The 27,883-nt window shown below is 47.5% G+C and overlaps 1 protein-coding gene across 1 annotated transcript in view; it reads right to left on the reverse strand.

Annotated features, from left to right (window-relative positions):
* The window catches only part of LOC310862175 (DDB1- and CUL4-associated factor 1-like), a 92,225-nt gene that overhangs the window by 6,298 nt on the left and 58,044 nt on the right, over nt 1-27,883 (reverse strand). The window contains 14 exon segments of the mRNA XM_083769908.1: nt 1,325-1,420; nt 2,345-2,418; nt 3,825-3,929; nt 12,114-12,207; nt 16,382-16,468; nt 17,382-17,528; nt 20,890-20,974; nt 21,725-21,807; nt 22,502-22,700; nt 24,314-24,562; nt 25,397-25,980; nt 26,654-26,866; nt 26,868-26,907; nt 27,284-27,395. Coding sequence (XP_083626034.1) covers nt 1,325-1,420; nt 2,345-2,418; nt 3,825-3,929; nt 12,114-12,207; nt 16,382-16,468; nt 17,382-17,528; nt 20,890-20,974; nt 21,725-21,807; nt 22,502-22,700; nt 24,314-24,562; nt 25,397-25,980; nt 26,654-26,866; nt 26,868-26,907; nt 27,284-27,395 — 2,168 coding nt within the window.

Below are 27,883 nucleotides of genomic sequence, written 5' to 3' on the forward strand. Positions count from 1 at the left end.
GTCTGTCTTTGTCTGTCTTGTCAGGTACCTAAGCTCTTTTCAGGTACCTAAGCTCTTGTCAGGTACCTAAGCTCTTGTCAGGTACCTAAGCTCTTGTCAGGTACCTAAGCTCTTGTCAGGTACCTAAGCTCTTGTCGGTACCTAAGCTCTTTTCGGTACCTAAGCTCTTGTCAGGTACCTAAGCTCTTGTCAGGTACCTAAGCTCTTTTCAGGTACCTAAGCTCTTGTCAGGTACCTAAGCTCTTGTCAGGTACCTAAGCTCTTTTCGGTACCTAAGCTCTTGTCAGGTACCTAAGCTCTTTTCGGTACCTAAGCTCTTGTCAGGTACCTAAGCTCTTGTCAGGTACCTAAGCTCTTTTCGGTACCTAAGCTCTTTTCGGTACCTAAGCTCTTGTCAGGTACCTAAGCTCTTTGTCTGTCTTTGTCTGTCTTGTCAGGTACCTAAGCTCTTTTCGGTACCTAAGCTCTTTTCAGGTACCTAAGCTCTTTTCAGGTACCTAAGCTCTTTTCGGTACCTAAGCTCTTTTCGGGTACCTAAGCTCTTTTCGGTACCTAAGCTCTTGTCAGGTACCTAAGCTCTTTTCGGTACCTAAGCTCTTGTCAGGTACCTAAGCTCTTTTCAGGTACCTAAGCTCTTTTCGGTACCTAAGCTCTTGTCAGGTACCTAAGCTCTTTTCAGGTACCTAAGCTCTTGTCAGGTACCTAAGCTCTTTTCAGGTACCTAAGCTCTTGTCAGGTACCTAAGCTCTTTTCAGGTACCTAAGCTCTTTTCAGGTACCTAAGCTCTTTTCGGTACCTAAGCTCTTGTCAGGTACCTAAGCTCTTTTCAGGTACCTAAGCTCTTGTCAGGTACCTAAGCTCTTTTCGGTACCTAAGCTTTTGTCAGGTAACTAAGCTCTTTTCAGGTACCTAAGCTCTTTTCGGTACCTAAGCTCTTGTCAGGTACCTAAGCTCTTTTCGGTACCTAAGCTCTTGTCAGGTACCTAAGCTCTTGTCAGGTACCTAAGCTCTTTTCAGGTACCTAAGCTCTTGTCAGGTACCTAAGCTCTTTTCGGTACCTAAGCTCTTGTCAGGTAACTAAGCTCTTTTCAGGTACCTAAGCTCTTTTCGGTACCTAAGCTCTTGTCAGGTACCTAAGCTCTTTTCGGTACCTAAGCTCTTGTCAGGTACCTAAGCTCTTTTCGGTACCTAAGCTCTTGTCAGGTACCTAAGCTCTTTTCGGGTACCTAAGCTCTTTTCAGGTACCTAAGCTCTTGTCAGTACCTAAGCTCTTGTCAGGTACCAGTTACCAAAGCGGGTTATACCAGGTATAGCGCATGCTCACCTGGTCCTCCTCATCCTCCTCTTCCTCCTCGGCCAGCCTCTGGCGTCCGACCTCGTACAGCCGGCACACCGTGTCGGTGTTCACCGAGTCCTGGTTCTGTAGAAACAACACAATATAACCATAAATATATATAAATACATCTAAATATACACCGAGTCCTGGTTCTGTAGAAACAACACAATATAACCATAAATATATATAAATACATCTAAATATACACAGAGTCCTGGTTCTGTATAAACAACACAATATATCCATAAATATATTTAAATACATCTAAATATACACCGAGTCCTGGTTCTGTAGAAACAACACAATATAACCATAAATATATATAAATTGAGCATTTATAGACAGTCTTGAGCATTGAGACTAGCTGTGACTCTGTCCATGGTGCTGAAGTCATGTTGTAGCATTGAGACTAGCTGTGACTCTGTCCATGGTGCTGAAGTCATGTTGTAGCATTGAGACTAGCTGTGACTCTGTCCATGGTGCTGAAGTCATGTTGTAGCATTGAGACTAGCTGTGACTCTGTCTATGGTGCTGAATTCATGTTGTAGCATTGAGACTAGCTGTGACTCTGTCCATGGTGCTGAAGTCATGTTGTAGCATTGAGACTAGCTGTGACTCTGTCCATGGTGCTGAAGTCATTTAATGTTGTAGAAACAACACAATATAACCATAAATATATTTAAATACATATAAATATACACAGAGTCCTGGTTCTGTAGAAACTTCACAATAAATCCATAAATATATATAAATACATCTAAATATACAGAGTCAGTATTCACTGAGACAACACGCAACAGCGCACAGATTAATCCCAAGGTCTGTGTGAATGTGACAGGGCTTGACAGACAGACAGACAGACACAGACAGACAGGTGAATGTGACAGGGCCTGACAGACAGACAGGTGAATGTGACAGGGCCTGACAGACAGACAGACAGGTGAATGTGACAGGGCCTGACAGACAGACAGACAGACAGACAGGTGAATGTGACAGGGCCTGACATACCTCTATGACGGCCAGGTAACAGTCCTTGGTGTCGGTGCACAGGTCAAATATGTTCCTCTTCACGTCGATGGTAGCTGATAGGGTGGAAACAGTGTGAATATTATTATATTATTATTATTATAATATGTTCCTCTTCACGTCGATGGTAGCTGATAGGGTGGAAACAGTGTGAATATTATTATAATGCTGGCCTGCTCGCTTTGCCTAAAAAAATGGAAACTAAAAAATACGGAGAAGCAGCTTTTTGCTTCTAGGGGCCGACGGCATGGAACAAGCTCCCACTGTACCTTCGTCAGGCAGCCTCTGTAGACATTTTTAAAGCTCAGCTCAAGACCCACTTCTACAACATTGCGGCGGCGGTGGCTCAGGGGTAGAGTCCCTGGACGGTAACCGTAAGGTTGCCAGTTCGAACCCGGGCTCCCCCAGAGTTACTGTCGAAGTGTCCTTGAGCAAGACACTGAACCCCTAATTGCTCCCGATGTGCTAGTTGGTGCCTTGCATGGTTTCCGCTGCCATCGGTGTATGAATGGGTGAATGTAATGCACAATCTCTGTAAAGCGCCTTGGATAAAAGCGCTATATAAATGCACCATTTACCATTGAATTGATCTTTTCTTTTTTGTTATTCATGTCCTCACTGTATTGCATTACTGCTTGTTTTTTAATGTCGTTGCCTTGCTTTTCTTTTATTCTCCATTGTTCTGTAAAGCACTTTGAGCTGCATTTCATGTCATGAAAGGTGCTATACAAATACAGTTTTATTATTGTAATATATATTTACCTATAGGTTTGTAGTCGGTAGTATATAATAGTAGTATATAGTAGTAATTAGTGGTGGGGAAAAAAATCGATTAGTCAATTAATCGCGATGCCATCATTGGCGATAATTCATCGATGCACAAATGTCAAACATCGATTATATAATGTATTTTTTTTACCGGAGCAAAAGGGCGGAACTAATCTGCGACTCGCTGCGTCGTCGTACCGGACCGTTTAGAGTGACGCACACAGCGCTCGCACACGCTTTAGCTTTCAACAACCAAAACAGAACGAGTTACCAACGCGGAGGGGAAGAGAAAAAAATATGACAGAAAGGGAACATTTTGGATTGTATGAGGTTGAGGGGACACGAGAACTCGATAAAACTCACACCATCGACCGCCTGTGAAATGTGGCCGAGATGGGACGATGTAGTGTGGCTCCAAAGTGCTAACATGGCCCGGAATCCGTCGCTCCCCACGACCGAATGTGAACGTAAATCCTTTGCAATAAAAGTGCACTTTGTTTATTAGTCACACAGTGACTGAGTGATTAACAGTGAGTGATTAATCATGATTAATCGGGATTAATCGAATCGTAACATAGCCCAATTAATCAGGATTAATCGGGATTAATCGAATCGTGACCCTCGGAAACGATGTGTAATCGCATCGCCAGGTACCTGGCGATATCCGCCACCAGTAGTAATAGAGTATTTATACCTATAGGTTTGTAGTCGGTAGCGTTGAAGGTTCTGAAGGAGGATCCAAACGGAGATTTCATCTGCATGTCCATCATGTCGTCTTCCTCGTCTGCCTGGAGCATGGCTGGACACACACACACACACACACACCACACACACACACACACACACACACACACACACACACACACGTGTCAGTGAAGCACTGCCAAACACCTGGAACGGATCGAGTCCAACAAGCTAACCTGGAGTAGCCTCGATAGCCAGGCTTTACTTTCGTCTGCGCGGAAAATGAAAGCCTGGATTTACGCATGCGGGCTGCACTGGTCTAAAAGTGGGATCGCTCCGAATGACGTGACGTCACTCAGGACTCTGAGCGGTGTGTTCACCCCTCAAGATAACACCCTGATGTGACGTCAGGACTCTGAGCGGTGTGTTCACCCCTCAAGATAACACCCTGATGTGACGTCAGGACTCTGAGCGCTGTGTTCACCCCTCAAGATAACACCCTGATGTGACGTCAGGACTCTGAGCGGTGTGTTCACCCCTCAAGATAACACCCTGATGTGACGTCAGGACTCTGAGCGGTGTGTTCACCCCTCAAGATAACACCCTGATGTGACCTCAGGGCTCTGAGCGGTGTGTTCACCCCTCAAGATAACACCCTGATGTGACGTCAGGGCTCTGAGCGGTGTGTTCACCCCTCAAGATAACACCCTGATGTGACCTCAGGACTCTGAGCGGTGTGTTCACCCCTCAGGATAACACCCTGATGTGACGTCAGGACTCTGAGCGGTGTGTTCACCCCTCAAGATAACACCGGATGTGACGTCAGGGCTCTGAGCGGTGTGTTCACCCCTAAAGATAACACCCTGATGTGACGTCAGGGCTCTGAGCGGTGTGTTCACCCCTAAAGATAACACCCTGATGTGACGTCAGGACTCTGAGCGGTGTGTTCACCCCTCAAGATAACACCCTGATGTGACGTCAGGGCTCTGAGCGGTGTGTTCACCCCTAAAGATAACACCCTGATGTGACGTCAGGACTCTGAGCGGTGTGTTCACCCCTAAAGATAACACCCTGATGTGACGTCAGGCCTCTGAGCGGTGTGTTCACCCCTCAAGATAACACCCTGATGTGACGTCAGGACTCTGAGCGGTGTGTTCACCCCTCAAGATAACACCCTGATGTGACGTCAGGACTCTGAGCGGTGTGTTCACCCCTCAAGATAACACCCTGATGTGACCTCAGGGCTCTGAGCGCTGTGTTCACCCCTCAAGATAACACCCTGATGTGACGTCAGGACTCTGAGCGGTGTGTTCACCCCTCAAGATAACACCCTGATGTGACGTCAGGACTCTGAGCGCTGTGTTCACCCCTCAAGATAACACCCTGATGTGACGTCAGGACTCTGAGCGGTGTGTTCACCCCTCAAGATAACACCCTGATGTGACCTCAGGACTCTGAGCGGTGTGTGCACCCCTCAAGATAACACCCTGATGTGACGTCAGGGCTCTGAGCGGTGTGTGCACCCCTCAAGATAACACCCTGATGTGACGTCAGGGCTCTGAGCGGTGTGTTCACCCCTCAAGATAACACCCTGATGTGACGTCAGGACTCTGAGCGGTGTGTTCACCCCTCAAGATAACACCCTGATGTGACCTCAGGGCTCTGAGCGGTGTGTTCACCCCTAAAGATAACACCCTGATGTGACCTCAGGACTCTGAGCGGTGTGTTCACCCCTCAAGATAACACCCTGATGTGACCTCAGGGCTCTGAGCGGTGTGTTCACCCCTCAAGATAACACCCTGATGTGACGTCAGGGCTCTGAGCGGTGTGTTCACCCCTCAAGATAACACCCTGATGTGACGTCAGGACTCTGAGCGGTGTGTTCACCCCTCAAGATAACACCCTGATGTGACGTCAGGGCTCTGAGCGGTGTGTTCACCCCTCAAGATAACACCCTGATGTGACGTCAGGGCTCTGAGCGGTGTGTGCACCCCTCAAGATAACACCCTGATGTGACGTCAGGGCTCTGAGCGGTGTGTTCACCCCTCAAGATAACACCCTGATGTGACGTCAGGACTCTGAGCGGTGTGTTCACCCCTCAAGATAACACCCTGATGTGACGTCAGGGCTCTGAGCGGTGTGTTCACCCCTCAAGATAACACCCTGATGTGACGTCAGGACTCTGAGCGGTGTGTTCACCCCTCAAGATAACACCCTGATGTGACGTCAGGACTCTGAGCGGTGTGTTCACCCCTCAAGATAACACCGGATGTGACGTCAGGGCTCTGAGCGGTGTGTTCACCCCTAAAGATAACACCCTGATGTGACGTCAGGGCTCTGAGCGGTGTGTTCACCCCTAAAGATAACACCCTGATGTGACGTCAGGGCTCTGAGCGGTGTGTTCACCCCTAAAGATAACACCCTGATGTGACGTCAGGACTCTGAGCGGTGTGTTCACCCCTCAAGATAACACCCTGATGTGACGTCAGGGCTCTGAGCGGTGTGTTCACCCCTCAAGATAACACCCTGATGTGACGTCAGGGCTCTGAGCGCTGTGTTCACCCCTCAAGATAACACCCTGATGTGACGTCAGGACTCTGAGCGGTGTGTTCACCCCTAAAGATAACACCCTGATGTGACGTCAGGGCTCTGAGCGGTGTGTTCACCCCTAAAGATAACACCCTGATGTGACGTCAGGACTCTGAGCGGTGTGTTCACCCCTCAAGATAACACCCTGATGTGACGTCAGGACTCTGAGCGGTGTGTTCACCCCTCAAGATAACACCCTGATGTGACGTCAGGGCTCTGAGCGGTGTGTTCACCCCTCAAGATAACACCCTGATGTGACGTCAGGGCTCTGAGCGCTGTGTTCACCCCTCAAGATAACACCCTGATGTGACGTCAGGGCTCTGAGCGCTGTGTTCACCCCTCAAGATAACACCCTGATGTGACGTCAGGACTCTGAGCGGTGTGTTCACCCCTCAAGATAACACCCTGATGTGACGTCAGGACTCTAAGCGGTGTGTTCACCCCTCAAGATAACACCCTGATGTGACGTCAGGACTCTGAGCGGTGTGTTCACCCCTCAAGATAACACCCTGATGTGACGTCAGGACTCTGAGCGGTGTGTTCACCCCTCAAGATAACACCCTGATGTGACGTCAGGACTCTGAGCGCTGTGTTCACCCCTCAAGATAACACCCTGATGTGACCTCAGGGCTCTGAGCGGTGTGTGCACCCCTCAAGATAACACCCTGATGTGACGTCAGGACTCTGAGCGGTGTGTTCACCCCTCAAGATAACACCCTGATGTGACGTCAGGACTCTGAGCGCTGTGTTCACCCCTCAAGATAACACCCTGATGTGACGTCAGGGCTCTGAGCGCTGTGTTCACCCCTCAAGATAACACCCTGATGTGACGTCAGGACTCTGAGCGGTGTGTTCACCCCTCAAGATAACACCCTGATGTGACGTCAGGACTCTAAGCGGTGTGTTCACCCCTCAAGATAACACCCTGATGTGACGTCAGGACTCTGAGCGGTGTGTTCACCCCTCAAGATAACACCCTGATGTGACGTCAGGACTCTGAGCGCTGTGTTCACCCCTCAAGATAACACCCTGATGTGACCTCAGGGCTCTGAGCGGTGTGTGCACCCCTCAAGATAACACCCTGATGTGACGTCAGGACTCTGAGCGGTGTGTTCACCCCTCAAGATAACACCCTGATGTGACGTCAGGGCTCTGAGCGGTGTGTTCACCCCTCAAGATAACACCGGATGTGACGTCAGGGCTCTGAGCGGTGTGTTCACCCCTCAAGATAACACCCTGATGTGACGTCAGGGCTCTGAGCGGTGTGTTCACCCCTCAAGATAACACCGGATGTGACGTCAGGGCTCTGAGCGGTGTGTTCACCCCTCAAGATAACACCCTGATGTGACGTCAGGACTCTGAGCGGTGTGTTCACCCCTCAAGATAAACACCGTGATGTGACGTCAGGACTCTGAGCGGTGTGTTCACCCCTCAAGATAACACCCTGATGTGACGTCAGGACTCTGAGCGCTGTGTTCACCCCTCAAGATAAACACCGTGATGTGACGTCAGGACTCTGAGCGGTGTGTTCACCCCTCAAGATAACACCCTGATGTGACGTCAGGACTCTGAGCGCTGTGTTCACCCCTCAAGATAAACACCGTGATGTGACGTCAGGACTCTGAGCGGTGTGTTCACCCCTCAAGATAACACCGTGATGTGACGTCAGGACTCTGAGCGCTGTGTTCACCCCTCAAGATAACACCCTGATGTGACGTCAGGACTCTGAGCGGTGTGTTCACCCCTAAAGATAACACCCTGATGTGACGTCAGGGCTCTGAGCGGTGTGTTCACCCCTAAAGATAACACCCTGATGTGACGTCAGGACTCTGAGCGGTGTGTTCACCCCTCAAGATAACACCCTGATGTGACGTCAGGACTCTGAGCGGTGTGTTCACCCCTCAAGATAACACCCTGATGTGACGTCAGGGCTCTGAGCGGTGTGTTCACCCCTCAAGATAACACCCTGATGTGACGTCAGGGCTCTGAGCGCTGTGTTCACCCCTCAAGATAACACCCTGATGTGACGTCAGGGCTCTGAGCGCTGTGTTCACCCCTCAAGATAACACCCTGATGTGACGTCAGGACTCTGAGCGGTGTGTTCACCCCTCAAGATAACACCCTGATGTGACGTCAGGACTCTAAGCGGTGTGTTCACCCCTCAAGATAACACCCTGATGTGACGTCAGGACTCTGAGCGGTGTGTTCACCCCTCAAGATAACACCCTGATGTGACGTCAGGACTCTGAGCGGTGTGTTCACCCCTCAAGATAACACCCTGATGTGACGTCAGGACTCTGAGCGCTGTGTTCACCCCTCAAGATAACACCCTGATGTGACCTCAGGGCTCTGAGCGGTGTGTGCACCCCTCAAGATAACACCCTGATGTGACGTCAGGACTCTGAGCGGTGTGTTCACCCCTCAAGATAACACCCTGATGTGACGTCAGGACTCTGAGCGGTGTGTTCACCCCTCAAGATAACACCCTGATGTGACGTCAGGACTCTGAGCGCTGTGTTCACCCCTCAAGATAACACCCTGATGTGACGTCAGGGCTCTGAGCGCTGTGTTCACCCCTCAAGATAACACCCTGATGTGACGTCAGGACTCTGAGCGGTGTGTTCACCCCTCAAGATAACACCCTGATGTGACGTCAGGGCTCTGAGCGGTGTGTTCACCCCTCAAGATAACACCCTGATGTGACGTCAGGACTCTAAGCGGTGTGTTCACCCCTCAAGATAACACCCTGATGTGACGTCAGGACTCTGAGCGGTGTGTTCACCCCTCAAGATAACACCCTGATGTGACGTCAGGACTCTGAGCGCTGTGTTCACCCCTCAAGATAACACCCTGATGTGACCTCAGGGCTCTGAGCGGTGTGTGCACCCCTCAAGATAACACCCTGATGTGACGTCAGGACTCTGAGCGGTGTGTTCACCCCTCAAGATAACACCCTGATGTGACGTCAGGGCTCTGAGCGGTGTGTTCACCCCTCAAGATAACACCGGATGTGACGTCAGGGCTCTGAGCGGTGTGTTCACCCCTCAAGATAACACCCTGATGTGACGTCAGGGCTCTGAGCGGTGTGTTCACCCCTCAAGATAACACCGGATGTGACGTCAGGGCTCTGAGCGGTGTGTTCACCCCTCAAGATAAACACCGTGATGTGACGTCAGGACTCTAAGCGGTGTGTTCACCCCTCAAGATAAACACCGTGATGTGACGTCAGGACTCTGAGCGGTGTGTTCACCCCTCAAGATAACACCGTGATGTGACGTCAGGACTCTGAGCGGTGTGTTCACCCCTCAAGATAACTCCCTGATGTGACGTCAGGGCTCTGAGCGGTGTGTTCACCCCTCAAGATAACACCCTGATGTGACGTCAGGGCTCTGAGCGGTGTGTTCACCCCTCAAGATAACACCCTGATGTGACGTCAGGACTCTGAGCGGTGTGTTCACCCCTCAAGATAACACCCTGATGTGACGTCAGGGCTCTGAGCGGTGTGTTCACCCCTCAAGATAACACCCTGATGTGACGTCAGGACTCTGAGCGCTGTGTTCACCCCTCAAGATAACACCCTGATGTGACGTCAGGACTCTGAGCGGTGTGTTCACCCCTCAAGATAACACCCTGATGTGACGTCAGGGCTCTGAGCGGTGTGTTCACCCCTCAAGATAACACCCTGATGTGACGTCAGGACTCTGAGCGCTGTGTTCACCCCTCAAGATAACACCCTGATGTGACGTCAGGGCTCTGAGCGGTGTGTTCACCCCTCAAGATAACACCCTGATGTGACGTCAGGACTCTGAGCGGTGTGTTCACCCCTCAAGATAACACCCTGATGTGACGTCAGGACTCTGAGCGCTGTGTTCACCCCTCAAGATAACACCCTGATGTGACGTCAGGGCTCTGAGCGGTGTGTTCACCCCTCAAGATAACACCCTGATGTGACGTCAGGGCTCTGAGCGGTGTGTTCACCCCTCAAGATAACACCCTGATGTGACGTCAGGGCTCTGAGCGGTGTGTTCACCCCTCAAGATAACACCCTGATGTGACCTCAGGACTCTGAGCGGTGTGTTCACCCCTCAAGATAACACCCTGATGTGACGTCAGGGCTCTGAGCGGTGTGTTCACCCCTCAAGATAACACCCTGATGTGACCTCAGGACTCTGAGCGGTGTGTTCACCCCTCAAGATAACACCCTGATGTGACCTCAGGACTCTGAGCGGTGTGTGCACCCCTCAAGATAACACCCTGATGTGACGTCAGGACTCTGAGCGGTGTGTTCACCCCTCAAGATAACACCCTGATGTGACGTCAGGACTCTGAGCGGTGTGTTCACCCCTCAAGATAACACCCTGATGTGACGTCAGGACTCTGAGCGGTGTGTTCACCCCTCAAGATAACACCCTGATGTGACGTCAGGGCTCTGAGCGGTGTGTTCACCCCTCAAGATAACACCCTGATGTGACGTCAGGACTCTGAGCGCTGTGTTCACCCCTCAAGATAACACCCTGATGTGACGTCAGGACTCTGAGCGGTGTGTTCACCCCTCAAGATAACACCCTGATGTGACGTCAGGGCTCTGAGCGGTGTGTTCACCCCTCAAGATAACACCCTGATGTGACGTCAGGACTCTGAGCGGTGTGTTCACCCCTCAAGATAACACCCTGATGTGACGTCAGGACTCTGAGCGGTGTGTTCACCCCTCAAGATAACACCCTGATGTGACGTCAGGGCTCTGAGCGGTGTGTTCACCCCTAAAGATAACACCCTGATGTGACGTCAGGACTCTGAGCGGTGTGTTCACCCCTCAAGATAACACCCTGATGTGACGTCAGGGCTCTGAGCGCTGTGTTCACCCCTAAAGATAACACCCTGATGTGACGTCAGGACTCTGAGCGGTGTGTTCACCCCTAAAGATAACACCCTGATGTGACCTCAGGACTCTGAGCGGTGTGTTCACCCCTCAAGATAACACCCTGATGTGACGTCAGGGCTCTGAGCGGTGTGTTCACCCCTCAGGATAACACCCTGATGTGACGTCAGGGCTCTGAGCGGTGTGTTCACCCCTCAAGATAACACCCTGATGTGACGTCAGGACTCTGAGCGGTGTGTTCACCCCTCAAGATAACACCCTGATGTGACGTCAGGACTCTGAGCGGTGTGTGCACCCCTAAAGATAACACCCTGATGTGACGTCAGGGCTCTGAGCGGTGTGTTCACCCCTCAAGATAACACCCTGATGTGACGTCAGGGCTCTGAGCGGTGTGTTCACCCCTCAAGATAACACCCTGATGTGACGTCAGGACTCTGAGCGCTGTGTTCACCCCTCAAGATAACACCCTGATGTGACGTCAGGGCTCTGAGCGGTGTGTTCACCCCTAAAGATAACACCCTGATGTGACGTCAGGGCTCTGAGCGGTGTGTTCACCCCTCAAGATAACACCCTGATGTGACGTCAGGGCTCTGAGCGGTGTGTTCACCCCTAAAGATAACACCCTGATGTGACGTCAGGGCTCTGAGCGGTGTGTTCACCCCTAAAGATAACACCCTGATGTGACGTCAGGGCTCTGAGCGGTGTGCACCCCTCAAGAAATCATTACCAGTGGAATTCAAACGAGGCTATGCGAGGAAAATGAGGAGAATGTCTGAAGAAGCCGCCACGCCATCTAAGATAAAAACCAACGTGTATTTAAGTATTAATTACCTCCGTAGATGACGGTCCCGTTGTTGTTGAAGACGATCCTGCACTGATCCAGAGCTGGAACCGTGTGGAGGAGATGGAACGTCCTCAGGTCCCACTGACGGTCAGGGTTAAGATAATACTGAACATAATACTACTACTACTACTACAATACACACACACATACTAACACACTCAGGTCCAGGGCTCCAGACTAACTTTTTCACAGGTAGCACTGGTGCCACCTACCTTTTCATTTGGTAGCGCCACCAGAAATTAGGTAGCACCATTTTTTTTTTGTATAGCGTGGTATTATTACATGATCTTATCATGCCCCCACATAGGGCGCCATTTATTTTTGTAGTGGTTTCCACCATTAAAGGTTTGAATCATAAAACCCCCTACAAAGGTCACTGTGTGAAAAACAGCAACCTACCTGGTTATACTTCAAAACACTGTAGATGGTTTGAACCCAACACAAAGTCACTCAGTCAATAAAGGCAATATTTATATTCCACACACAGAAAGTCAGTTTAAGGTTTTGTGTTGAAAATTAAATGCAGTCCAAACCTTTGGGATTAATAAAGTGACAATTTGTACAATATCTCATTACCATTATCCAAATTAATTCCTTATTATAATATTTTTACATTTTGGAAAAAATCTTTTGCAATGTGAAATGCCACCGAATTCTTAATCCTTTTCCTTGTCTTCATGGGCCAAGTTGGCCAACTTGTGAAAGCTGCATACTTTTATTGTGAAGGCAAAAGTTTCTAAATGCTCTCAGAGCCTGCAAATCTCCGCGTGCTGAAAATAGCTGATCTGCAAGCTCACAACATGTCGCGGACGCGACGCGTTGTGAGCTTGTAGATCAGCCATTTTCAGCACACACTTTGTACGACGAAGAATAAATCAGGCACAGTGCTCTTCACTCACTGGGAGGGAGATTAATGTCTTTTGTTGGCCGATCATCATGTATGGACACAGGCTACCTCCTCGATGCAAACATAACAAGCTTTGGAAGCTATTTTTCGTGGCACATTATATGTTTAATCAAACAAGTTTACCTCCTCACTTATTGTTTGGGTCGGGAGCTTACAGTCTATGGTCGGGAGTCGGCTGTCTGTGTAGATCATGACTGATCATCATGCAGTTTAGATATGGGCGCTGCGCTCCAGTGAAATTGTACAGCTGAGAAAGATTAGTTAATTTGTGTCGGATAAACTGCGTTCAGACCTGAATATATATTCTCCTCGGTTCGTCCAGTTTGTACTGCGGCAGGTCGCGCTGCGCCTGTTTGCGCAATTATCGTCTTTGCATTGACTTTGCAGGCAGGCAGAGAGAGAGAGAGAGAGAGAGAGAGAGAGAGAGAGAGAGAGAGAGAGAGAGAGAGAGAGAGAGAGAGAGAGAGAGAGAAAGAGAGGGGATTCGATTGAGCCAAAAGAAAGTAATACTTTATTATCGCACTGCTAATAGCCGCCCGGCGCCCGTGCCTCAGTGTTGAGACTGAGTAAAAATAAATAAATAAACGGATAGTTTTTCTTTCTTTTTTTCGCACATTTCCAAGTATCACCGGTGCGACCTCATTACATTTTAAGTATCACCATAAGAAATTAAGTCGCATATGCGACCTAATAGGTCGCACGCTGGAGCCCTGCTCAGGTCCCACTGACAGTCAGGGTTAAGATAATACTACTACAATACACACATACTAACACTGAGGTCCCACTGATGGTCAGGGTTAAGATAATACTACTACAATACACACATACTAACACACTGAGGTCCCACTGATGGTCAGGGTTAAGATAATACTACTACAATACACACATACTAACACTGAGGTCCCACTGATGGTCAGGGTTAAGATAATACTACTACAATACACACATACTAACACACTGAGGTCCCACTGATGGTCAGGGTTAAGATAATACTACTACAATACACACATACTAACACTGAGGTCCCACTGATGGTCAGGGTTAAGATAATACTACTACAATACACACATACTAACACTGAGGTCCCACTGATGGTCAGGGTTAAGATAATACTACTACAATACACACATACTAACACTGAGGTCCCACTGATGGTCAGGGTTAAGATAATACTACTACAATACACACATACTAACACACTGAGGTCCCACTGATGGTCAGGGTTAAGATAATACTACTACAATACACACATACTAACACTGAGGTCCCACTGATGGTCAGGGTTAAGATAATACTACTACAATACACACATACTAACACACTGAGGTCCCACTGATGGTCAGGGTTAAGATAATACTACTACAATACACACATACTAACACACTGAGGTCCCACTGATGGTCAGGGTTAAGATAATACTACTACAATACACACATACTAACACACTGAGGTCCCACTGACGGTCAGGGTTAAGATAATACTAAAATACTGAACATAATACTACTGGTAATCTCTGCATCAGAGACAAGAATTCCCTATGGAAAATTGTAAAAGTGGCCTCTAAAATCATTGGCTCACAAATGAACGGCCTAGACCAGATCTTTAAGAATCAGGTGCTTAACAAAGCCCTGTGTATCCGATCTGATGCTGCTCAGCCTCTTCACGGAGAGTACATCCTTCTCCCATCCGGCCTTCGCTTGAGAGCCCCTTATTGTGCCACAAAAAAACAGGCACAAACATTCCTTTGTCCCGGTCTCTATTCACACACTGAATGCTGCTGTGGGTATAGATCGAGGATATAACCTTATGATGAGCACTTTTACTTTTTACTGTATTATCTCGTGCCTGTGTCTATGCACACACGCACTTTTTATGACCTATCGCATAGCACTTTAAACGCCTGCACTTTAATGGTTGTGTGCACTTTTTTACTCTGGTATCCGCTATGTGAACTGTTTGTTGTCTGTACTGTTTCATTCATTGTTTAATGTACTGTCTATGCTGCAACACAATTTGCCCTTCGGGGACACTAAATAAACTTGAACCTTGAACCACTACTAAAACACGTCCCAGACTCTTCTCCCTTCTGGCTCCAAAACTGTGGAATGCACTTCCCATTGCAGTCAGAACTGCAGCATCACTCCCAATCTTCCGCCGTAGTCTGAAAACCCACCTTTTCAGACTCCATCATGGCCCATAGCACTTACCCTATACCCCCTTAGATAGCATTTCTGTAGACTAAGATAGCATCTGATACAGACTTATAGCATGTTATGTAGACAGCACTATAATTGCATTGTATGTAGTCATAGCACGTCATAGTACATATGTATAGCATAGTAGTATATATGTATAGTTTATATGTATAGTTTCATTATATAGATATTCCACTGTTACTTTCTTAGCTTACGCATGTTTCTTGATAAATGTTTTTATGTGATGTATTCCCATGCTTTTTGTTCTTGCTTAATGTAAGTCGCTCTGGATTAACCCATTCTGACCGGGCACCCATTTTGGTGTCAGCATCATGTTATGCTTTAGCTATTGAAAAATAGCAGATCTACAAGCTCATATCGCGCCACCGAGTGGCGCGATACGAGCTTGTAGGTCTGCTATTTTTGAAAAATCGAAGAGCGACTGACATTTCTAGAATCTGATCTCAGGTCAGAATGGGTTCATCAGACCAGTGTGTGTCCGGCGGAAACCTCGTATGAATCTGATCTCAGGTCAGAATGGGTTAAGAGCTAAATGCCTAAATTGTAAATTGTAATTGTAAAATACACACATACTAACCGCTGACGATGACCTCCAGGCCGTTGGGGTGGAACTCTGTGCTGTACTGTTACTGTATTATCATACTGTTACTGTATTATCATACTGTATTATCATACTGTTACTGTATTATCATACTGTATTATCATACTGTTACTGTATTATCATACTGTTACTGTATTATCATTAGTATTATTGTATGTACTGTTACTGTATTATCATACTGTTACTGTATTATCATTAGTATTATTGTATGTACTGTTACTGTATTATCATTAGTATTATTGTATGTACTGTTACTGTATTATCATACTGTTACTGTATTATCATTAGTATTATTGTATGTACTGTTACTGTATTATCATTAGTATTATTGTATGTACTGTTACTGTATTATCATACTGTTACTGTATTATCATTAGTATTATTGTATGTACTGTTACTGTATTATCATTAGTATTATTGTATGTACTGTTACTGTATTATCATTAGTATTATTGTATGTACTGTTACTGTATTATCATACTGTATTATCATACTGTTACTGTATTATCATTATTATTATTGTAAGGATACGATCTCCGTGTTGACGATGACCTCCAGGCCGTTGGGGTGGAACACGCCGCTGATGTTCATGTTGAACTTGTCGAACTTGTGGATGGCCTGAAGAAGCGGAGCAGAGTTAACATGTGATAGTACTCAGTACAGTAGTATCACTGTAGTATTTACCTTAGCGGAGCAGAGTTAACATGTGATAGTACTCAGTACAGTAGTATCACTGTAGTATTTACCTGAGCGGAGCAGAGTTAACATGTGATAGTACTCAGTACAGTAGTATCACTGTAGTATTTACCTGAGCGGAGCAGAGTTAACATGTGATAGTACTCAGTACAGTAGTATCATTTTAGTATTTACCTGAGCGGAGCAGAGTTAACATGTGATAGTACTCAGTACAGTAGTATCACTGTAGTATTTACCTGAGCGGAGCAGAGTTAACATGTGATAGTACTCAGTACAGTAGTATCACTGTAGTATTTACCTGAGCGGAGCAGAGTTAACATGTGATAGTACTCAGTACAGTAGTATCACTGTAGTATTTACCTGAGCGGAGCAGAGTTTACATGTGATAGTACTCAGTACAGTAGTATCATTGTAGTATTTACCTGAGCGGAGCGCACGTCATACACAGATTTACATGTGATAGTACTCAGTACAGTAGTATCACTGTAGTATTTACCTGAGCGGAGCAGAGTTTACATATGATCTCTTGTCCACTAGTCCCTTCCTAACATTTTATCTAGTTTTTATTTGTTGACGAAATTGTCAGTATATTCAGTCTTAGTTTTAGTCATCATAGATTCGTTTTTATTTCATTTTTATCAGTCAGTGAAAAAAGGTAGTCGACGAACATTTTTCGTCTTAGTTTTAGTCGACGAAAACAACACTGGTATATAGTAGTATGTATTGTAGTATTTACCTGAGCGGAGCGCACGTCATACACAGATTAACATGTGATAGTACTCAGTACAGTAGTAGTATCGTTGTAGTATATAGTATTATGTATTGTAGTATTTACCTGAGCGGAGCGCACGTCCCACAGCACGCCGTCGTTCAGCACCAGGTCGTCCGTGGGGTTAAAGGTCGCGCAGTTCCTCTTGTAGTTGTTGGCCAGGTCGGGGTTGTTGAGGGTCAGGGTCTTCTTCCCCGAGGTGATGTCATAGATCTGAGAGAATACAGGAAAACAAAAACATAAGACAGATCTGCAGGCACTTCAGCCCCCTGCCCCTTTTTACCTGTCTGTAAAACAACTGCCCCTTTTACCCGTCTGTAAAACAACTGCCCCTTTTTACCCGTCTGTAAAACAACTGCCCTTTTACCCGTCTGTAAAACAACTGCCCTTTTACCCGTCTGTAAAACAACTGCCCCTTTTTACCTGTCTGTAAAACAACTGCCCCTTTTTACCTGTCTGTAAAACAACTGCCCTTTTACCCGTCTGTAAAACAACTGCCCTTTTACCCGTCTGTAAAACAACTGCCCCTTTTTACCCGTCTGTAAAACAACTGCCCTTTTACCCGTCTGTAAAACAACTGCCCTTTTACCCGTCTGTAAAACGACTGCCCCTTTTTACCCGTCTGTAAAACAACTGCCCCTTTAACCCGTCTGTAAAACTGCCCTTTTACCCTGTCTGTAAAACAACTGCCCTTTTACCCGTCTGTAAAACTGCCCTTTTACCCGTCTGTAAAACAACTGCCCTTTTACCCGTCTGTAAAACAACTGCCCCTTTAACCCGTCTGTAAAACTGCCCTTTTACCCGTCTGTAAAACAACTGCCCTTTTACCCGTCTGTAAAACAACTGCCCCTTTAACCCGTCTGTAAAACAACTGCCCTTTTACCCGTCTGTAAAACAACTGCCCCTTTTACCCGTCTGTAAAACAACTGCCCCTTTAACCCGTCTGTAAAACTGCCCTTTTACCCGTCTGTAAAACAACTGCCCTTTTACCCGTCTGTAAAACAACTGCCCCTTTAACCCGTCTGTAAAACAACTGCCCTTTTACCCGTCTGTAAAACAACTGGCCTTTTACCCGTCTGTAAAACGACTGCCCCTTTTTACCCGTCTGTAAAACAACTGCCCCTTTAACCCGTCTGTAAAACTGCCCTTTTACCCGTCTGTAAAACAACTGCCCTTTTACCCGTCTGTAAAACAACTGCCCCTTTAACCCGTCTGTAAAACAACTGCCCTTTTACCCGTCTGTAAAATAACTGCCCCTTTAACCCGTCTGTAAAACAACTGGCCTTTTACCCGTCTGTAAAACGACTGCCCCTTTTTACCCGTCTGTAAAACAACTGCCCCTTTAACCCGTCTGTAAAACTGCCCTTTTACCCGTCTGTAAAACAACTGCCCTTTTACCCGTCTGTAAAACAACTGCCCCTTTAACCCGTCTGTAAAACAACTGCCCTTTTACCCGTCTGTAAAATAACTGCCCCTTTAACCCGTCTGTAAAACAACTGCCCTTTTACCCGTCTGTAAAACAACTGCCCCTTTTTACCCGTCTGTAAAATAACTGCCCCTTTAACCCGTCTGTAAAACAACTGCCCTTTTACCCGTCTGTAAAACAACTGCCCCTTTTTACCCGTCTGTAAAACAACTGCCCCTTTTTACCCGTCTGTAAAACAACTGCCCTTTTACCCCGTCTGTAAAACAACTGCCCTTTTACTCGTCTGTAAAACAACTGCCCTTTTACCCGTCTGTAAAACAACTGCCTCTTTTACCCGTCTGTAAAACAACTGCCCTTTTACCCATCTGTAAAACAACTGCCCTTTTACCCGTCTGTAAAACAACTGCCCCTTTTACCCGTCTGTAAAACAACTGCCCTTTTACCCATCTGTAAAACAACTGCCCCTTTTTACCCGTCTGTAAAACAACTGCCGTTTTACCCGTCTGTAAAACAACTGCCTCTTTTACCCGTCTGTAAAACAACTGCCCTTTTACCCGTCTGTAAAACAACTGCCTCTTTTACCCGTCTGTAAAACAACTGCCCTTTTACCCGTCTGTAAAACAACTGCCTCTTTTACCCGTCTGTAAAACAACTGCCTCTTTTACCCGTCTGTAAAACAACTGGCCTTTTACCCGTCTGTAAAACAACTGCCCTTTTACCCATCTGTAAAACAACTGCCCTTTTACCCGTCTGTAAAACAACTGCCCTTTACCCGTCTGTAAAACAACTGCCTCTTTTACCCGTCTGTAAAACAACTGCCCTTTTACCCGTCTGTAAAACAACTGCCTCTTTTACCCGTCTGAAAAACAACTGCCCTTTTACCCGTCTGTAAAACAACTGCCCTTTACCCGTCTGTAAAACAACTGCCCTTTTTACCCGTCTGTAAAACAACTGCCCTTTTACCCGTCTGTAAAACAACTGCCCTTTTACCCGTTTGCAAAACAACTGCCCTTTTACCCGTCTGTAAAACAACTGCCCTTTTACCCGTCTGTAAAACAACTGCCCTTTTACCCGTCTGTAAAACAACTGCCCCTTTAACCCGTCTGTAAAACAACTGCCCTTTTACCCGTCTGTAAAACAACTGCCCTTTTACCCGTCTGTAAAACAACTGCCCCCTTTACCCGTCTGTAAAACAACTGCCCTTTTACCCATCTGTAAAACAACTGCCCTTTTACCCGTCTGTAAAACAACTGCCCTTTTACCCGTCTGTAAAACAACTGCCCTTTTACCCATCTGTAAAACAACTGCCCTTTTACCCGTCTGTAAAACAACTGCCTCTTTTACCCGTCTGTAAAACAACTGCCCTTTTACCCATCTGTAATACAACTGCCCTTTTACCCGTCTGTAAAACAACTGCCCTTTTACCCTGTCTGTAAAACAACTGCACTATTAACCGTCTGTAAAACAACTGCACTTTTACCCGTCTGTAAAACAACTGCCCTTTTACCCGTCTGTAAAACAACTGCCCCTTTTACCCGTCTGAAAAACAACTGCCCTTTTACCCGTCTGTAAAACAACTGCCCTTTTACCCGTCTGTAAAACAACTGCCCTTTTACCCGTCTGTAAAACAACTGCCCTTTACCCGTCTGTAAAACAACTGCCCTTTTTACCCGTCTGTAAAACAACTGCCCTTTTACCCGTCTGTAAAACAACTGCCCTTTTACCCGTTTGCAAAACAACTGCCCTTTTTACCCGTCTGTAAAACAACTGCCCTTTTACCCGTCTGTAAAACAACTGCCCCTTTAACTCGTCTGTAAAACAACTGCCCTTTTACCCGTCTGTAAAACAACTGCCCTCTCCAGACCACGAATGCAGCGTTTACTACATGGTGAAATAAATGCAAAATGCTCTCGTCTCCTCTCCATGCCATGCTGGAAGGAAGGCAGCATTCAGGAGAATTCCTTTTTTCTCTGAAGTCTCCTGAACTCCAACGCAGCATTTTGCGTTGAACTAATTTGTTTAAAAAAAACCATGTCGTTAAACCTGCATCAGAAACTATAGTAAAATACGCACATCACTTGGTGGAGGTGCTGGGTTCAAAAAGTGACACAGGAAAGGAGAAGGGAACGTGCACACTCCTATACTCACGTGGGCGATGTGCTCCTTGGTGCCGATGACGCGGTCCTGGGACAGCTTGCTGAACTCTACGTAGTGGTTTCCTAGAAAGGAATGCCTGGAAACACACACATCAACCAATCAATCAATCAAAACATTATGTTTATTGGAACAACATATTTTCAGATGGGGGTCTGCGGGCAAAATTAATCTGGTGTTAAACTTACTTCATTAAGACAGATTTCATGTGTAATCTGGTGTTAAACTTACTTCATTAATTAAGACAGATTTCATGTGTAATCTGGTGTTAAACTTACTTCATTAACAGATTCTGTACATAGGACGTCTGAGAACGTCATAAGGACCCCGAAATATTAGTACTATTGACGTGTGAGGACGTCCTAGCGACGTCCCAGCGACGCGGGGCGAGATAAGAATATTCAGAATTTTTCCTATTTTCTTTTTTGGCATTTCGCTTTTCGCTTGCCGTATGCTAACGCTCAGTGCAACTATTAGCTTGTCATTGACTCCCATGTTAGCGCGGCGGAAAGAATGACTCGTATCTCCTAATCCAAGGCGCTCTCCGCGGTGATGAATGGATCGATATGCTGGCACTTCATTTCTGCTCCTCATCCGTCTCTCCCGCAAAATATGAACGTTTTTTGGAGCGTAAAACAATATATTAAGATCATCGGGGATGTGAGGTCCCTTTGTAAAGTCAACTTTTTTAGGCAAGTGTTTCCTGTTTCATGGCTTTCAAAGTAAAAGCGATCAGACAACTCTGGCACTCTATAGCCTTTATTTTGAAGGCACTTCCTGTACTAAATGTGTTAGACAGATTTCATGTGTAATCTGGCGTTAAACTTACTTCATGATAAAAACAGATTTCATTCCCCATAACGCTGACAGAGGATAGCTCCACGATGCCGATGTCAACAACAGGGACCCATCCTGATGGAACACAAGAAACAGAGTTCATTAAAACATGGTTCCTAGTGGAACAACACACTCCAATTAGAACATGGTTCCTAGTGGAACACAAGGTAATTAAAACATGGTTCCTAGTGGAACACAAGAAACAGAGTTAATTAAAACATGGTTCCTAGTGGAACACAAGTCAATTAAAACATGGTTCCTAGTGGAACACAAGTCAATTAAAACATGGTTCCTAGTGGAACACAAGTCAATTAAAACATGGTTCCTAGTGGAACACACGGTCATTAAAACATGGTTCCTAGTGGAACACACGGTCATTAAAACATGGTTCCTAGTGGAACACAACACTGAGGCTCCATGTGAGTGATGGCAGAGTGTAGATCTATATATAATATTCTACGTACCCTAGAAGGCTCCATGTGAGTGATGGCAGAGTGTAGATCTACATACGTACCCTGGAAGGCTCCATGTGAGTGATGGCAGAGTGTAGATCTATATATTATACGTACCCTGGAAGGTTCTATGTGAGTGATGGCAGAGTGTAGATCTACATACGTACCCTGGAAGGCTCCATGTGAGTGATGGCAGAGTGTAGATCTATATACGTACCCTGGAAGGCTCCATGTGAGTGATGGCAGAGTGTAGATCTACATACGTACCCTGGAAGGCTCCATGTGAGTGATGGCAGAGTGTAGATCTACATACGTACCCTGGAAGGCTCCATGTGAGTGATGGCAGAGCTGTGACAGCTGTAGCTGGCCTCCTCCTGTCCTGTGAACACGTTGTAGAGTTTCAGCTGTCCCGTGCACGTGCCCAGCATCAGGAAACGCTCCCGCGCTGAGAACGCACAGCACATGAAGCCACTCTCATCCTCCTCAGCCTCGCGGAACACCGAGATGGGACGGAACCTGGAATATATACAATATATATATAAATATATGAAAATATATGGTTATCACCGAGATGGGACGGAACCCTAACCTGGAATATATACATTATATATAAATATATGAAAATATATGAAAATACATTAGATGGGACGGTCATTTTCTACTTAACAGTTTCCGTGCCGGGAATGGATTACTCCAGGTTAATGTCGCTGCCATAAAAGACTTACGCGACTTTTGTTTTATGTGTTTAATCCGCCGTAATGTAAACAAAAAAAAGAAAATTCTTTTTCGCCGCTTAGGAAGAGAGGAGGTGCATTTCGTGTTGACAATGAACCGGAAATCGTCACATGCTGTGAGCTGCTAGGGCTTCTGGGAAATTGAGGCCAATGCAAACGCATTGGGTTCAACGCCTCATGGAGGCGGGTCCTGTGCTGCCTCTTCTCGGTGTAGCAAGATGGCGGGTGGTTCGATCGTTCATAACAAACGGGGGGAGCTATTTTCGCTCGATTTTCGCGGATTAAAAGCCCAAATAATTCAGCGTGTGCTCTAAAGGTAATACAACAATCTCGGCAGTGAAGGGGGGTTGATTAAAATGCGGGTTAATCGTAAAAAACAGTCAAACTGTTAATATATTTTTTATCCCACGATTTTGTAACCCATTTTTCACCCCTGTGTCAATCATCTAATGTGATCCTGGGCTCTACACACCCTCCGCCAACCTGGGGAGAGCAACGGACTTAACTCATGCTTCCTTCATGCTTGAGTGTCCAAGTTGCTCCTTTACACCTGACAGGGGGGAGTTTCCCTGGTTGGACGTAGCGCGTGGAAGGAACACGTTATTCCAACCAGTTCCTTTCCCCTCCATCAGGCGTCCCGGCTGGCCAGGGGGAAGCAGTTTAGAGACCAGGATTACTGCATGTTTTTGTGAGGGTACCTACCCTAGGGGACACGGGGAGAACATGCAAACTCCACACAGAAAGGCCCTTTCGCCAACCCCGCCTTCGGGTATGGGCACTGATGACGCGGAGGAGGAAACACGCCGCCAGCACCCACAGCACCCCGAGCGGGAATCGAACCCAGGACCTTCTAGCTGTGAGGCGACAGCACTACCAACTGTGCCACCGTGCCCCAGGGACGGTCATTTTCTGTCTGTCTGTCTTACCTGCTGAAGATGAGGTGCCTGTCTGTCTGTCTGCCTGTCTGTCTCACCTGCTGAAGACGAGGTGCCTGTCTGTCTCACCTGCTGAAGATGAGGTGCCTGTCTGTCTGCCTTTCTGTCTCACCTGCTGAAGATGAGGTGCCTGTCTGTCTGCCTGCCTGCCTCACCTGCTGAAGACGAGGTGCCTGTCTGTCTGCCTGCCTGTCTCACCTGCTGAAGATGAGGTGCCTGCCTGTCTGCCTGTCTGTCTCACCTGCTGAAGATGAGGTGCCTGTCTGTCTGCCTGTCTGTCTCACCTGCTGAAGATGAGGTGCCTGTCTGTCTGCCTGCCTGCCTCACCTGCTGAAGACGAGGTGCCTGTCTGTCTGCCTGCCTGTCTCACCTGCTGAAGATGAGGTGCCTGCCTGTCTGTCTGCCTGCCTGTCTCACTTGCTGAAGACGAGGTGCCTGTCTGTCTGCCTGCCTGTCTCACCTGCTGAAGATGAGGTGCCTGTCGAAGCAGCCGCCGTCCACGCCTCCATATTTGGGGTAGATGACCCTGCGCGTGTGACGCGACGTGACGTTGAGCGGCGCCTGGCGTCTCTGCTTGGGTTCGGGACACTGGTGCGGGGTGAACAGGCTGAACGGAGGACAGGTCGCCACCGGGTTCTTACAGCGGGCGTGCTGCTCGCGCAGGTACTCTGTTATGATGCCGTCTAATGCAGGGGGGGAGGGGAGATGTCTGTGGAGAGAGTTAATTTAATACAGTTAAAACATGATCCCGTCTAGAGGGGGGGGGAGGGGAGATGTCTGTGGAGAGAGTTAATTTAATACAGTTAAAACATGATCCCGTCTAGAGGGGGGGGGGAGGGGAGATGTCTGTGGAGAGAGTTAATTTAATACAGTTAAAACATGATCCCGTCTAGAGGGGGGGGGGAGGGGAGATGTCTGTGGAGAGAGTTAATTTAATACAGTTAAAACATGATCCCGTCTAGAGGGGGGGGGGGAGGGGAGATGTCTGTGGAGAGAGTTAATTTAATACAGTTAAAACATGATCCCGTCTAGAGGGGGGGGGGGGGGGGGAGGGGAGATGTCTGTGGAGAGAGTTAATTTAATACAGTTAAAACATGATCCCGTCTAGAGGGGGGGGGGGGGGAGGGGAGATGTCTGTGGAGAGAGTTAATTTAATACAGTTAAAACATGATCCCGTCTAGAGGGGGGGGGGAGGTGTCTGTGGAGAGAGTTAAGGAGTATGATGGCCTCAACTCTTATCACCTAAAATGGTGATAACCATATGTATGAGCCTTAACTCTCTATGATCCCGTCTATAAAGCAGTTTCAACCAAGACACAAAGTTGGCCCCAAATCCAAACTTCTCCATTGTACTAAAGAGGTACGCCCACTCCATACGGTCAAAAGCTTTGGCCGCGTCGAGCAAGACATTCATTAATATGTATTGATTTATTTCTTACCTGTCCAGCTGTTTCTTCATTCTAATGTTTTAATCTGTATTAATGTATTTACCTGTCCAGCTGTGTCTTCATTCTAATGTTTTAACCTGTATTAATGTATTTACCTGTCCAGCTGTTTCTTGACGGCGGGGCTCTGGCTGAACGCCCCGTGGTCAGACTTCTGTCGCAGAACGCGAGGCTTCTTACAGCCGACGGAGGCCCCGCCCCCAGGGGCGGGGCACAGCGGAGGCTGGCGCTCCCGGGTGAACACGATGCGATGCCCGGGAGGCGGGCCGTTTGGACAGGGGGGCGGGCCGTTGGGACAGGGGGGCGGGCCGTTGGGGCAGAGGGGCGGGCCGTTGGGGCAGAGGGGCGGGCCGTTGGGGCAGAGGGGCGTGGCGTTGGGACAGAGGGGCGGGCCGTTGGGGCAGGGGGCCGGGCCGTTGGGGCAGAGGGGCGTGCCGTTGGGACAGAGGGGCGTGGCGTTGGGACAGAGGGGCGTGGCGTTGGGACAGAGGGGCGTGGCGTTGGGGCAGAGGGGCGGGCCGTTGGGACAGAGGGGCGTGGCGTTGGGACAGAGGGGCGGGCCGTTGGGGCAGGGGGGCGGGCCGTTTGGACAGGGGGGCGTGGCCAAGGTGCCGGCGCTGCCAGCCGGTGGGGAGGATGTCGTCGACGAGGGGAGGGGCTGCGACGTCGATGGGCGGGGCATCTGAGAATAACAGGAAGTTAAATTAAATGGAGTCAGAGTGAAAGTGTTGAGAATTGAATAAAGATGGAATGCCATGATTTTTGTATTTTCTTTCCAATTGACGTCACAATGTCATCCCCTCCCCTAACCCCTCCTTTTTTTATCATACAACAACAGCTGTGGGTGTGGCTTCAGTTCAGGTGGATCACCACCCACCAGACAAACTAGGCATACTTAACCCATTTTGAACTCTGAAAACATATATATTCAAAGATCTGCGCCACGTTTTGTACGATTTTTCAAAAATAGCAGCCCTACAAGCTCGTAGCGCGCCACCGTCTGCTATTTTTCAATAGCTAAATTATAACACAATGTTTAAAACACCAAAAGGGGTTCCCGCCACAAAATGTGTTAAAGGTATATTCAGTGATTTCACTTAATTCAAATATCACTTATTTATTTTGTTTTGTTGTGATAATCCTCTCTACTATAGAGTGTGCTGACCATATAAGGAGTTCCTCCCTGTCCCCAGTTAACCCCTGGGGGTCAAAAAACCTTAGGTTTCGTTTTTGGCTCTCTATCCTGATTGGATGAAAGGCTTTGCCACCTATAGCCAAAAACGAAACCTAAGGCTTTTTGAGTGAAATCACTGAATATACCTTTAATAGATAATATAGAAGATAAAACATCGTACGTTGTGTCCGGGGAGGAGGAGGAGCGACGTGGCGTTGGCGTTCAGCCTGGCCCGCTCCACGCCATTGGCCAGCCGCATGGGGGCGGAGAGGAGGCGGGGCCCTGGCAGCACGGAGGAGGAGGAGGAAGAGGGGAGGGGGGGAGGGGCGGCGGGCAGGGGGAAGGGGGGGTGGGAGAGGTGCACCATGGGTAACTCCGCCTCCTTGGTGAGCGCGGGTGGCGGTGGTGTGAAGGCCTTTGGTCAGCAGGTGGTTCCTGATAGGACGATATGGATATGGACCAATGAGAACGGTGCATTTATCCAAGCAGTGTTGAATAGATTTTAGTTTCTCTTGAAACGTTTTCATTTAGTTTTTAGTCACATTTGTGACTAAAATCACAACAATGTTTTAGTGTTAGAAATATAGCAGATCTACAAGCTCACAACACGTCGCAGCGCTTGCAGATGTGCTATTTTCAGCATGCAACCAAGCGTAACATGACTCCTACTCTCTTTGTGTGTGTGAGAGTGTGTGTGTGTGTGTGTGTGTGTGTGTGTGTGTGTGTGTGTGAGTGTGGGTGTGTGTGTGTGTGTGTGTGTGTGTGTGTGTGTGTGTGTGTGTGGGGGGGGGGGGGGGTGTGTGGGGGTTACCTGATGAGAAGAAGCAGCTCTTTCTCAGGGAAGGAGATCCTGGACTGAGCAACAACGTTAGCTCTCTGGAGCCACGCTAAGGACACGTCTGTCCCAATGAGGAGAGGTTTACCTGGAGATATACATACATATATACATAAATATATCATTTATACACAACGTTAGCTCTCTGGAGCCTGTCCCGATGAGAGGTTTACCTGGAGATTAAATATATACATAAATATATCATTATAAAAACCTCTAAGGTCGTCGAGGCTAGGGCGAGTGCTACGCTAGGGGCTAAGATGGAGTCTGAAGAAGTTCATTCCATAGTTTAGATTGGGAGTGAGTCTGTAGTTCTGACTGCAATGGGGAAGTTCATTCCATAGTTTAGATTGGGAGTGAGTCTGTAGTTCTGACTGCAATGGGGAAGTTCATTCCATAGTTTAGATTGGGAGTGAGTCTGTAGTTCTGACTGCAATGGGAAGTTCATTCCATAGTTTAGATTGGGAGTGAGTCTGTAGTTCTGACTGCAATGGGAAGTTCATTCCATAGTTTAGATTGGGAGTGAGTCTGTAGTTCTGACTGCAATGGGAAGTTCATTCCATAGTTTAGATTGGG

The sequence above is a fragment of the Protomyctophum parallelum genome (assembly GCF_964188405.1).
Source record: "Protomyctophum parallelum genome assembly, chromosome: 7".
NCBI lineage: Eukaryota > Metazoa > Chordata > Actinopteri > Myctophiformes > Myctophidae > Protomyctophum > Protomyctophum parallelum.